The sequence below is a fragment of the Acanthisitta chloris genome, unplaced genomic scaffold (genome assembly GCF_000695815.1).
Source record: "Acanthisitta chloris isolate BGI_N310 unplaced genomic scaffold, ASM69581v1 scaffold8425, whole genome shotgun sequence".
Taxonomy (NCBI): domain Eukaryota; kingdom Metazoa; phylum Chordata; class Aves; order Passeriformes; family Acanthisittidae; genus Acanthisitta; species Acanthisitta chloris.
The window spans coordinates 5,531-19,574 of NW_008675335.1; the positions used below are offsets into that span (position 1 = coordinate 5,531).

The window sequence follows — 14,044 nt, forward strand, 5'->3', positions numbered from 1 at the left end:
TGACCTTGGCATGGGGACGCACAAACATCAACTGCCAGAAAATAGTATGTTCTGAAAGGCTACGCAGAGCACAACCACAGCCCCATCACAGCCTGCAAGCAAAGATCTCCATGTGGCGAGGGGGGAAAAGCAGCATTTGGGGAGCTCAGAGAAAACACTGCAGCTCCTTGCTCAGCCCAAGAGACGACGCCTCCACGCGCTCCTCCAGCTCTTACCTGGCCCTTCCCGCGCCGCCGGTAATTCCTTCTCACAAGGTTCTTGTAATTCTCATTCTTCTTGGTCAGGTAGTAGTAGAGGACGCAGTCAGCCACCGTCTGCAACGACACAGGCAAGTCAAGGAACAGAAGGTCCTGTCCCCGTGCTCTGCTGGGGCACAGACTTCCAGGAGCAGCATTCAGGCCCTGCCATCACCAGGTCTCCTGCTGCTCCTGAAGACCTGCAGCCCAACAGCTTCCCTTCACCTCCCTCCCAAAGGCCTCTGGAGCTGGAAGAGAGGGGCAATGCACAGTGTCCTAGTGAAATGGCTCAGCTCTTCCAAGGGGCAGAGCAGGGCAATCCCGCAGGCGTGCAGAGACAGAAATGGGGTGCTGAGCAGAGAGCACCCTGTGTTGCAAGCAGAGCAGGGGGAAGGGCTGACCCCAGATGACCGTGGCAACTCGAGGCAGAAGGAGCTGCCTGTCACCCTCTGTTGCAGTTACACGAGGCACAACCTGCCACACGACTGTCAGCTGCTGTTACTTCCAGCCAGTAAACTCACTGGCTCGAGCGCGCACAACTTTCTCGTGGACAGATTGAGATCTCAGCCCTCAGAGCTGCCACCCCAACTCCAACTCCAGGGGTCAGCTCTGCAAGCACCATCCCAAACTGAACACGCTGAGAAAACAACGAGCTGTGGGCAGGACATATGCTGCTCCTGAACAGCAGAGAGCATGCCACACTGGGAAAAGTCCTTTGCTGAACTGGGTGGGCACCTGAACACTGGTCTTGGGCTACACCTTTCCATACAGCATCCATGGCTGCACGAAGAAAAACAATCCCACAGACCCATCAGGCCACAGGAGCCAGGGGCAGCTGCGTGCGCCCGGGGGTGCCTGGGGGCTGTGCTTGCCCCATCCCTTTTGCAAGGAGTAGAACCATTTGCAAAAACAGATTGCAACTTTTAAAGTGTTAATTGGATCTCTTTCTAATCTAGCCCTGATTATACACACACACGCGAACACAAAAACTTACAGTCATCTGTTCCAAGGGCTAAGATCACTATTTTTTTATAATGCAATTTTAAAATCTATTAATTCATTACATTGAGCCATACTTTGCATCTCTCTCCAACAGGATAATGGATGTGTTCTGTATCATAATTACAGCCTGATTTACAAACGAGTACAAATAAAATTAGAAGACATTTTACAGCTTGGAACACAGACTGGATTGTGAGCATCATCCAAGTTCCACTGCTTTCGGTTTTAACAAGTGTGAAAGGCTGAAGAGCCTGAGATCTTACAGCAGCAGCAGCACGAGGTGGCTGCTGGCCTTTGCTTCCTTGCTGCTTTCAACAGGAAGGTCAAGGTCTTATGAACTGTTTCCCCAGCCTGAGTCATGCAGAATCAGAGAATAATTTAGGCTGGAAGGGACCTCTGCAGGCCACCTGCTAAGAGCAGAGGGATTCCCCTAGAGCGAGTGGACACTGTGTGGATAACACCCTGCATGAGATGAGCAGGGATGCAACAAACTACAAGGACAAGAGAAGCAGCAGCTCTCAAATGTTTCCTGCTCAGGAAAGCATCTGGGTGATGGACATTGCTGTCTTTCCAGGCTGGGTCTGGCCAGGACCTGCCAATACGGCCTGTACCACAGAAGGTACCTGGCTTTGCTCAGAACAGGACCAGCAACTTGCTTCTCCTTCAGATTTCCTTCTCAAACCTTCCTTCCCTCAGCCCAATTAACAGCAAAAAGGAAAAATCCAAGCAGCACAACACAGAGGCCTGGGAAAGGTCAGGCCCTCCAGTGAGCAAACTATTCCTAAACACCAAGGGGAGGTGTGTGTGCTTACACGACACCAACCCGAGCTGCTGGATGAAATGGGACTCAGCCTCCAGATCCTCTCCCTGAGCAAAGAGACCCCTTTGCTTTGTGCTGGGCAGCCGGACGCCCACCCCCTGCGTGACAGCCTGGCTGGTACAAAATGCCTCGGGAGATGCTGGAAAGCAGCTCCCCAGGCAGATCACGGGGTGGGCTGCGCCGCCCACGCGCCAGGCTGGCTGCGTTCACACTTCTCGAGGCTCCCAGCTCCCTGTCTCTCCGCAGCTGACTCAGTCCCTCATCCCTGCAGGGAGCCAGGAGGCGTCTGGACCATGCCCGGGGCTCGGAGCCACCGCCTCCGCTGGCACCTCCAGCACCAAGGGGAGCCGGGTGATGGAGGAGAGACAGCGTGATTCGGGTTAAAGCCAGGCAGGGAGGCTTACCTTCCTGTCCAGAAAGGATGCGATCAGGCCAAAGTTCTTCGGATGCTGCATGAACCTGCGGAGCGAGAGGGAGAGGGTTAGTATTGGTGCTGGCTCCAACCCCCTCACAGCTGGGCTGCTGTGCCCTGTGCCCCTGGAGCAGCGAGGCCAGATCCCTGAGGGACTGCAGGGTTTGAGAAAATATTTGTCTGCTGCTGTTCAGCTTCCCAGAAAGACAGGAACTTTAAATATAGCCCAGTGGAGCTGGGCTGGTTGGGAGCTTCGATGTGCAGATGTTCATCACAGGGTGGGAGAGGGCAGGGGGGTCCTGGCAATGCCTGTCATCTTGCTTGATCCCACAGCCCCCGAGCCCTTAGCAATGGCAGGATGGGCACAGAGGGCTGAGACCTCAGAATTTGGCAAGTAAAGGGTGAGGAATTGCCATCATACCCCACATCATGGCCATGGGTGGCCCCCACCGCTGAGCAGGACTCCAAGCCCTGCTGTGCTATTGGGAGCAGCTGCAAAGGACAGGAAGGGAAACCCAAAGCCCAGGAGGAAACAGAGCTGCCACGTTGCTGAATTGCTCAAGAGATCCCTGGTGGCACAGCAGCTCCGAGGAACGCCGCCTCGTGCCCAGCAAGCGGAGGAGCTGTCAGCAGGCTCATCCATGGCTCTGGCAGCCCGGGAGGGTACATCACCGGCTCAGGGGAAACTGTCTCCAGGCACAGAGATGCCTCCTCCAACAAATCCCTGTGCCTAGCTGGTGTGGAAACACTGAGGGCCAGTAGGCCCTTGGCATGAGGTGGTCCTGCTGGCAGCACAGTTAACTGGTGCATCACCGAAGCGCGGGGAGCCTGCTGAGTGGTGACACTGTGCCAGGGCTGGAGCACAGCACTGGCCCCAGAGGAGAGGCAGCACCAGCACGGGCTCTGCCCCAGGGAGCTGAGTGGTCAGGGCCAGCCACGTTCAGCACGTGCACCTCTCCCAGCTCCCAATTGCTGACAGCTCTGTGCCCTGGGGAAACAGATCGGAGGCAAAAGGTGGGGGAGCTGTGGTGTGGGTGTAACGTGGGCGGGATGTGGTGAGCAGCTTGGTGTCTCCAGCCCTGCCAGTGATTCCCCTGAGGCTGAGCTCCCTTCTCCTGCCTTTACTGCTCTGCCCCACTGCCAAACTCCAGAGCTCAGCGAGGGCCTGACTCACTCCAGCCATGAGCGTGGGATGTGGGTGCTGCCACCCACATGCCGATGCCTTTCTTGATGCAGGACCCTATTTGGATTGGGCGGTAGTGCAAGAACCCTGTCACCGTAACTAGTCACCAGAGCCAAAAAGAAACCAGAAATGCTAGAGGGAGGAAAAGAAAGGAAAAAAGCAAAGCAGCTGGGCTGCTCGAACAGCCTGGGATCAGAGCACGGAGCTGGAGCCAGCACCTCACACTGCACACAGCACAGATCAAGGGATGATCACGGGACAGGGTTTTCCAGGCTGTGGTATCAATCATGCTAACACACTGTCAGGGGCAATGAAGATGACAGTCCACTCTTTTTCACGGGCCAGGCCGTGTCCCTGTGACCAGAGGTGGATGCTGCATTCTTACAGTGCCCAGCACAACAGGACCTCGATGCCTGAGCACATCCTGCTCCTTCACCAGCAAACCACAGCTTCCCGGGGAGTAGGCCAGTGATGGGTTCTTGATAGAGACATGAAATCATGCCCAGAAGCAAATCAAATCAGACTCTTCCTCGTGGTTATGCTCTGTCTGTTAAAATAGTTCAGACCTGGAACCTGTTGGCCTTGCAGTGCCTGGTTGTTTACTCCAAGAGCCCCCGCCAACAGGGCTGAACAAAAGGTTGCACCAGGTTTTCCTGGTCTCAGGAGGAGGCCAGCTCTGGGTCACAGTCACAGATGACACAACTCCAGTTCACCTTAAAAACCCAGGCTAGAAGCTGCAGCACAGCAGGCAGCACAGCTACCTGCACACCAGGATGGGGGAGAGCTGGGGCAGGACTCCCTGCACCCTGCTCACAGCTCCTGAGTACCAATCTCTGAAAATGAGCTTTGTGAGAGCCCTGAAACCCTGCTGTATTTATGCCTCCAGCTCTGCATCACCCACGGTGATGACACAGAAACCACCGTGCACAGCAGGATGCACACACTGGGTGTGGATTCTTCCAGCCCCATTAGCCAGGCACGGCCCTGCCATTAAAGCCCAAGTAATTAGCCTTTGCGTCATTTGCGGCAAGCCTTGCTGTTTGGAGTGGCACATTTTAAGGGTAATTAGCAATGAGGATTCTCCTCTACCAAAGGCTTGGAGCTGGTTTGCTTGTTTTGTTCTTTTTGGGTCCATCTCGGCAATTAGTTATTTCAGCTGCAAACAGGAGTTGTGACAAGCAGGGATGGGAGGAGGGATCTGGGACACAGAGAGGCTTCCAGCATGGCAGGCCTGCTGGTAATCCACGGAGCCATCCCATCATTGTCCAGAGACCAGACTAAGGTGGTGCTGCTGCAAGGGACAAAGTAGCCCTGGCACACCCACATGCCTCTACCTCCCTCGTGTCCACAGGAGTAAGCCCCAGCAGGGCTCATCCTGCTGGAAGCTGAACTTCAGTTCTGTTTTTACAGACACACGTGGCACACTGGGGGCACCAAGGATGCTCCAGACTTCCATGCAAACACACCTGGGGCCCTGCTGGGCTATGGGATACCGGAGAGTCTGATGTGAGACTGAGCTGGGACCCACAGCTTGGCTGGCAGCATGGTGGTACCCAGGGAAGGGAACAGCAATCCCCCAAGTGAGCTCAGCTGATAGAGCAAAGCTGTTCTCGAGCACTGCTTGCAAACAGGAGAAAGCACCACAGCCAGAGTCTGCACGTGTCTGATGTGGGAATGCATCCATGGAAACAGCAGCCGGTGGCAAATCCTGCAGACAGCAGGATGGAGCGCTGAGGGACAGGCACCAGCTGGAAGCTGCAGCCTGGGGGGGTCTATGTAGAAGGGGGTTGGATGTTGACAGTCCTAAGAATTCCCCTGGACATGCAGTGCCCAAAGGACAGCACATAAATCCAGAAAGGTGATGTGTACAGAGCACTGGGTTTCACTGGTGTTATCCTTAAACTGGCTGATACAACAGGGAATGCAGAAGCAGAAAAACTTTCCGTTCTCACCCTGTCATGAACAACAGCTCCCCACAGCTCAGCACATGGGTACAAACACACCAACTACACAGCAAAGCCTCAGGTTTCTGTGCAGGTGCATCACCCTGTGCCCATGTCCAAGGCAACACAGTGACTGTGGCTGTGTCCCTGGTGGGCCAGACAAGCCCATGGGAAATTCATGTCTTAGTGTGCTGTGGCCCTGGTGGAAGCCCTGCATGGATCCTGCCCATAACCCCCCAAAGACCACACTGGGAGTGGTGTGTGGGCTGCACTCACTTTTCCCGGAAAGTCTCCTTCTCCTGTTCACTCCACATGTTCATCACCTGCCGGTCCTTGTAGACCTTCATGGGGTCATCCATGAGGCCGTTCATGTTGATGAATTTAATGCGCTGCTGGTCAGCATCGTAGAGCATGGGCGGGATGACAGCGAGCTGGCGCATCTGCTTCTCCAGGTTCTGTGGGGAAAGCAGAGAGAACAGTTGGTCAGCACCACGGGCCCGCGGGGACTGCAGGGGACAGATGTTCGAGAGGAAAAGGACAGGCGGAGGAACAGGAGAATTCAAAAGCAAGCACTAGACAGCTTTATTGCTAGAGTAATTGTAAATTAAACACTGAGAGAGGCTATCGCTGTCAGCCAGGAAACAATTAATCTTTTATTTTGGAATAAAAGGCTTCAAGATCCTGCGTGGAAATGTCTGACTTCAGCAAAACAGTTCCTGACCGCGACAAGAGACAAGTCAAACCAGCAGTGGAATTCCCACACAGGGAATGCAGACCCCTTCCCAGACATCAGACCCACGGCCACAGGGAGGTTCAGCCCCCACCTCAAATTGAAAGGGAAGTGGGTCAGGTCTGCAAAGCTCCTGAAAGGGTGGTCAGAGGGAGACACTGCGTTTCCCTTCCACAGGAAACTTATGTTGTTCCAAGAGGTTTCAAATGTCTCCATAATGGGGTTGTAATTTCTTTTTTCCCCCTCTTATTGCAACACCCTGGGACATAATCTGATGTCTTTACTCCATCCTATGGAGCACAAAGTTCATCCAGAGCCCCAGCTGCACATCAGGACAGGACAGACTGGGCACACTGGTTTCCTTAAATATTTGCAACAGGGAGGGCAATGTGATGTCTCATTTGTGCTGTCCTCTGCCCGAATGCCAGGACTGTCCCTTTGGCTGAACTGCTGGTGGTCCCCCAGCACAGGTCCATCCTGTGGGCATGAAGGGATGCTCTTGCCACCTTTTCATTAGCACCATCACTCTGTGTCCTCCCTGTCACCTGGGATGGCATTGCTCAGACAAACTCCAACCCTTGACCTGGGAAGGCCAGGTCTCAAGTGCTGTTGTTTTAATTTACAGCCAGATGCTAGTTCCTGGGACAAAACAGTAATGTCAGATCCTGCCAGCAAGCTGCTGATCCTGGCATGCACAGCACCACTCTGCTTCCCTGCTGCACCTGATCAGACCCAACCTCCTCCTAAAACACAGCTCTCTATGGAGACACAGACATTTCAACACATTTAATCACCTTCCTCATCCTCACTAGGACACCTCCCGTTTAGCAACTGGCTGCTCCACATGCCTGGGGGTGTCACCTCATGGTGGGAGGTCAGGGACAGCTCGCAGCCAGGGCATCGACCCAAACAACAGAAGCTGCCCCTGGCGACAGGAGAGGCTCCCACGCAGAGCAGAGAGGCAGCTGGTGGGAGCACTGCCTGCAGCTGAGGGCACAGGGCCTGTCCCCTCTCCTGGCAGGGTCTCGGGGTGACAAGCACTGCTGATACACTCCAGCAGCCAGACCTCTCTCCTCTCCAGCAATGTGCTGGCCCTGCTGCCAGGGATGCTCCCCAGCTCTCACCTCCCTGGCTCCTTCCAACTCTGTAGAAGAGCTGGAAGCTTTTAAGGTCTCCTCTGAGACATGCAAAGCAGTGATTTGGGGCTCAGCAGGCAGCTGTCGGGGTGGAGTTTAGCAGCACACTGTGCTGGAGGTTGGAGGCGATCAGCTAACGCTCCACTTGGCCACAACCTCTGCAGAGCTGTGAAATTTCCCTCTGCTTCCAAGATCTGCGTCCACCAGGTTGTCTCCTTAACTGGCTATGAGCAAACTGCCTGGGACCCTGGGCAGGGATCGAGTCACAGTGTGGAGGCAGCAAACATCCCAGCTATTGCTGGGCAATGGCTGCTCTCCCCTCCCAAACATGATCCATTCACTGCAGCTTGCCTCCGTGCCAAGAGAGTGGAACCCTTGTGAAACCAGATCCAAACGAAGCCGAGGTCACGGGGATGTTTCAAGATGAATGGAGCACTCCCAGAAGATGTGGGCCAACTGGCTCACGTACAAACCATTCATTCCATAGGATTCCCCTGTGTCAAGCCACACAGCCCATTCAAAACAAAACGAAACAGAAAAACCCCTCCATCCGGCAGCCAGGGCGCCAGCTCCCTTCCCTTCCCACCTCTGCTTCCAGTATAAACCACAGCCAGGAGGTGTTTGTGGGGTGCTACCCAGGGCAAGCAGCACACTGGGGTTTCAAGTTTGTAAGAGGCAGCCAAATGCTGATAAACACAACCCACTGGCCACCAGCTCCTGGGGCACTTTGCTCCATGCAGAACCTGCAGAACCAACACACAGCTCCATTACATCTCTCAGGTGACTGGAAAGATGCTGCTGGGTATTAAATGAACACCTAACTTTGGATCCTGTCCAGAAAGTCTGTCATCATCATGGCAACCTTCCCAACCTCAGCGTGGCCTAAAATAGGTAGGATTTAGCATAGGATTTCACCGTGTGACCTGGCAGTACCCTCTTGGCTTCCTCAGAGAAGACAGAGCGAAGGGTGAAGAGAAGGAGAAAGGATAACCTGGTCTTACCTCTTGTTCTGAGAGCCCCTCGATGATTTCTGACACCTCGTGCTCGCTGCGTGCGGCTGACATAGAGAGCCCACTGCTGCCCCTCTGTCCTACCCTGCTGGGAAAGGGCAGTGACATACTCAGGCACTCATGTTCCATTTCATAAGCAGCAAACCACATTCAAGACAACTATGACCTCCATAATAGCCATATCCCAACACCCCACCCAGGCAACCCCATCCTACGCTGCAGGAACAGCATCCGCGTTTAGGGCTCACAGGTCAAGAGCCTCAAACCACCTTCCTTACCTGTGTCAGCTTCCTGGATTGCTAGAACACAAAGACATTTCATACCCAGCCACACTCTCCCCCATATTTTCTCCTGTTGATTCCACCACAGCAGTGGCTCAAAGGTGTCAGCATTAGCACTGAGCCATTAGCACTGTGCCACCACATCTGGTTTGCAAATGCTGTGGGAAGTTTGAAGCCAAACCCATCCATTGACATCTTTTCCCCCAGTATCAATCCCCCAAGGTATCAGCCACACATCCCAAAGAATTACAGCTTTTCTTATTAAGCAGATAAAAAATGCAAACATTTCTCAGTACCGTTTCTCCCTTTCTCTTTAAGATAAAATAAAGCCATCAGTTGGACCCAATCCAGTTGTTAGTGGGGCACAGGGATGGGATGCTGGCAGACAGTTTGGATTCTGCACACATCTGGTATCCCCAGGCAAAATCCTGGGGCTGAAATGGGAAGGACAGGGAGTTTTCAGCAAAAAGGGTGGAGATCATGAAATCGTGTCTCCTCCTGGCAGGAAACAACATGACCTCAATTGCACTTCCAAAGAGGAGAAGAAAATGGACAAGGGATGGGAGAGACAGGGGACATCCCTCTCAGCAAGACATTTTGCTCCCTTCATATGGTTTGCAGTCATTCCAATAACCTCTGCAGATGTTTCTTCTCCCTGCCCATGCTCCCGTTAAAGCATGTGCATGTAATAAATCATCAACATGACCAAATGCATCTGCAAGTCTTGCACATCTTAATTTGGGCCCAGCAGTGAGGCAGGAATTAGTGCTGTCCTAGCCAGGTGGCCAACACAAGGGAGCTGCCCCTGGCTCCGACATGGCCAGCTGGGAGATCAGCAGCAGAGGTGAAACAGGCAGTCACATTCCAGACATTCTTCCTTCTCTCTTGGCTCCGTGCTAAGCCACCCTGGGGAAAAAGCAGCAATGCTGCTTGTCTGCTGGCTTCTGCCTTCGACTAGAGAGGGAGAAATGGGACTGAGAGCCATCCCAGCCCGCTCCTCCTGCAACACACCCCACACCCATCCCCAAAGAAAAAAGAAAGGCTGTCTGATACCAGCTCAGCCCCTTCCTACCGCTTCTCCTCTAACCTCTGCATGCGCTCTTGCAGTTCCCGCTGCTTCCGGATCTCCGGGAATTGCTTCTCATAGTATTCCCGCACTTTGCTCTCTTTGGCACGGCGCCGCGGGTTATTTTCGATGCGCTCCACTTTTTTTTCCCAGGCCTCCATCAGCTGGTCATAGCGCTGGCAAAACTTCTGTTCCTGAAAGGGCAGAGCGAGAGAGGGAGCTCAGAGACGTGCCTGGGAAGGGCAGCTCCTCCAGGCCTGGCCCTTGATGGTTGCTCAGCCTGAGCATGAGTCATGTTGCTTAAAGAAATGCAGTTTATTAGGACATGGACATGCTCCAGGGTCTGGGACCAACCCAAGGGTGAATTCTCTAAAGAGGCCATCAGATACCCTCAGGCTCTTCCCTTCCAGTCCCAACATCTCTGGTGGAACTAGGACTCTCGCCCAGTGTGGCTTTGCCCACCCCTACATCTTCTGCCTGAGCATCCTCTGGTGCCTTGGGTGCTTGATTCAGCAGAGGAGGGAGAGCCTGCTCCATTCACCAGGAGACAGCAAGGAGCCTGCCTGAGGCCACCAAGCGTGGAGGAACTGAAACATGGCCCTGGGAGGAGGCACAGGGGGCAGGAGAGCAGGTCCCCACCATGTGATCATGGTGTGCAGGGGTGCAATTTCGGAGCTGGCAGCTCTCTGTGCTGAGGAAGGGCTTGCCCAGAGCTGGGCACCCCTTCCCACCCACACACACCAGTTCTGGCATTCATGGCTCCGTGCTGGCAATGACAATGGGACTGGGGCCATGGAGCAGCTCCATGCATGGGCCTGGCTCCCCAAAATTAAGAGCCAGGCACCCAGCCCCTGTCCCTGTCCAAGGCCATATAGCACAGTATCCTGGCCACTGCGTGACGCCCACCAGCTCCTTCACCATCCTGGAAAGCAAAAGCATTTTTCCAGCTGCTGCCGCTGCTTTTTGGCCTAGGAGTGGGACAAGCACATTCCACTGACAGTGAACCCAGGATCTGCCAAAATGTGGCACCGCATAGCGTTTCCACACCACGTCCCCCTGGGTGACATCCTCATGGCACACGCACCCAGCCAGTCCAGCACTGCACTTCTGCCTGGTATTTATAGGACCAGCCTGGTAACATTAAAATATGACTTGCAGCACAAATGAGCCTTCTCCCACTACCCTCCAAATCTCTCCTCCTTCCTCCAGCCATGCTCATCCTGGAGGGTAACACCTACAGACAGGTGAGGTCCAAGGTGGGAAGATGCCTGTCCAGTCCCCAACAGCAGTGGCAGCAGTGATGGTGCACAGCCTCACGTGAGAACAGCTGGGTGACCAGAGGGGTTTTAAGGTTTCATTTTGAGTCAGAAAAATGTCTTCCAAGCCCCAAATCAGGAAGCAAAAGCAGATGTTACTCTGCAAAATAATCAACAGCAAACCACAGGTTGCTCCTGCCTCCGAGACCACTTTCCAGAACGGACAGCTTGGTACTGGCACACTCAGCACCACACTGGCATGGTGGCACCATTTCACATGGTAAATCTGGATTTCAAAGAAATAAGCTCTTCCCTTGCCACTGCTGCCCCATGACCAGAAGGAAGTTTGGGGCTGCAGGATTTCCCAGATGCACTCTGCTCTCATCCTGCTTGCTCTTGGTCACCAAAAAAATGGAGAGAGGTAAAACACCCTCCAAACTGATGGGAGCACCTGATTCCAGGTCAGGAGGTAGCTGGGCTACCCCCAGGCTGGGTCACTTGTGCTGTGGACTCTGAACACCAGCAGTTCCATGGCCCATCACTGATTCCAGGCACCTGCAGCAACCTGCAGTCAACATCATGCCAATCCTGGCACAGGGGCTTGGTCCAGCCACCTGGCAATAATCCAAGCACAGCAACATGCCTTTGATCTCTGTGGCCTTTTGAAGGCACCTCAACAATAATGTGAGGCAGACAAAGCACCTCAAGACCCAGAGCTGAGCCAAACTAACACCTTCCCCTGCAAATAAATCAATTCCTATTAGCATGCCTGGAGCCAGAGACTGTCTTGTCCTGCACAGATGCACAGGAGGTGCCTGGGTTTTGGCAGGAACTAAAGGAAACAGCCACAAGATGAAAGTGAGGAAAAAATTAAAACGCCCTAAAAGCCAACATGAGGAATCTCGTGCTGCAGGCGAGGAGCTACAGGTAACACCAACAGCCCGCGGCGGCGCGGAGAAATCACAGCTGCTGCGTTTTCACCCCTCCCAAAGCAATGCCATCAGCCCCCTGAAAATGAGAGCTCCCACCCTGCCAGCAAATCTGCTACATCCTCCTGCTTTCAGAGCATCACATTTGGGAGGAGGCTAAAAATACCCTGCAAAGTTTATGAAGCCTCAGCACCAGGAGGCAGCCAGTGCCCGGTGCTGCTGCCAGACTGCGGCACGGCCAGGGAAGAGCCCAGCACGAGGGCTTGGTCTGGTGAGAAGCCTGGAGGCTTTGAAAGGTTTGTCATTCCCTGTGGGAATGAGCCAGTGCTGGGTCCCACATTGCCACCGCCCCAGCAGAGCCACCTGGCACAGCCCTGGCTGCTTCACAGCCTGCAGGGTGGCTCTTCTTCCTCCTTTTCCTCCACTCCTTGGAACAACTCGACCTAAGCTGTATCCAGAATTCCTCTTTTAAGGAACTGGCATTTGCAGATGGAAAAAGGAACATCAACGTCACACTGCTGACTCCCCAGCAGGTCACACCCTGGCAGCAGGGTGACAGTACCAAAGCTCTCCCCTCACACAGCTCAGCCCTCCAGAGCACAGCTTCGTTAGGGATGAGCTGAGCACTTCCACAATATCCTTTCCCACCGCGGAGCAGAGAGATCCTTCTGGCCACACAAGCTTCAAACCCCACTGCAGCAGGGCTGGGCTGCAGCACCCCCATCCTGCGCTTTTTCCTCCAGCTGGGACACACACTGCCTGCAATCTCTTGCCATCCTTCAAAAGCAAAGATTACAGGCACCTTACAGCACCGTGAACTCCCCAGATCTTCACAGTTCCATCACCAGGAGAAGCTCTGGGTCAGGCACTTCAGGAACAGAAGCGTCTATTCCTTCTCCAAGCATCCTCTGAGCAGCCCTAAGCAAGTGTGTCCATTCCTGAGCAACCATCTGTGCTGGCTCTTAGCATCGGTGCTTCCTCTGCTCCCCTTGCTGGCTGGGCTCACCAGCCCATCAGCCTCTCAATCACACCATAAGTGATAGCAAGCCAAATCGGACCTGACATGCGTAGCTAAAAATGGATGAATAGTAACGCCGCCGTAGCAGCTGAAGGCAGTTTGGAGGCTGTGCCAAGCCCGAGCCCTCCTGCAGCCCACGCTCTCGCAGCTCCAGGGAACAGAGCAGCTCTTTGGAGGGGAGGGGAAGAGCGAAGGTGACAGGAGGAACCAGCCCAATGCCTATGAAAGCCCCACGGTTTTCTTTCCCTTGGCTGACAGAGATAAACCTCTCACACCCAGAACAGCTCCCTTCACCGTTCCCTCTCTGCAGCATCACCCCGACGGCAAATTAAATGTCTTCTGCTGTGTTGACCTCAGCGTTGGCAGGAGGAAGCCCTGCAGATCCTCTGGGATGGGGCTCTCGGGGTGGGACCCTGTGGGGACCAAGCTCTGACCCTGCTCCAGCCAGCCCTGGGCAGTGACAATACCCCAGAAAGTAAAAGAGCCGGAGCGAAACGCTGGCACGTAGATGGGCTTTGCTAAAAATAGGGTCTGCTACAAAATAGGCAGAAAAATAGCTAAGCGTACCCATTTTGCAAACAGAATCAGCAAATGTATTCACTTTGCAAATTCAGCAACCGTATGTTGCCTATTTTGTAGAATAGGCAAAATGCTTCCCTAAACTGAAAAATCCCCTTTCAAGGACACTGAATAAACCGGCTGGCAGAAATTCACCTATTTTGCATGACAGGCGACTTTACTGCAAGTCGTATTTTAGGAACTCTGCTCTTGCTGCCTAATTAAACCTTTTCCCCCAGCTCCTTGATATTCACACAGAGAGGCTCACTCTAGGTTTAGCACAGTAACTGGCCATTTTCACCAGAAAGCAGCTCCCGGGCACTTCCCTCCCGATTCCAATAAAACCACACGATGCTTTACTATCCCTGTTTTGAGCAAGGGAATATTAATCCACTTCCCACCATGCAGAAGTCCTCAGGTGAGGTGCCCTGAGCAGCACCTGACTGCCACAACACATCCTGCTG

The 14,044-nt window shown here is 53.9% G+C and overlaps 1 protein-coding gene across 1 annotated transcript in view; it reads right to left on the bottom strand.

Moving 5' to 3' along the window:
* Positions 1 to 215: 215 nt before the first annotated feature.
* The window catches only part of LOC103803163 (nuclear receptor corepressor 2-like), a gene marked incomplete at its 3' end in the record, with an annotated part of 89,011 nt that continues 75,182 nt past the window's right edge, over positions 216 to 14,044 (bottom strand). The window contains exons 9-13 of the mRNA XM_009075701.1: positions 9,841 to 10,013; positions 8,464 to 8,560; positions 5,873 to 6,051; positions 2,463 to 2,517; positions 216 to 314 (exon numbers count right to left, since the gene is read on the bottom strand). Of these exons, the coding sequence (XP_009073949.1) occupies positions 216 to 314; positions 2,463 to 2,517; positions 5,873 to 6,051; positions 8,464 to 8,560; positions 9,841 to 10,013 (603 nt within the window). The remainder of the gene's footprint in view (positions 315 to 2,462; positions 2,518 to 5,872; positions 6,052 to 8,463; positions 8,561 to 9,840; positions 10,014 to 14,044) is intronic.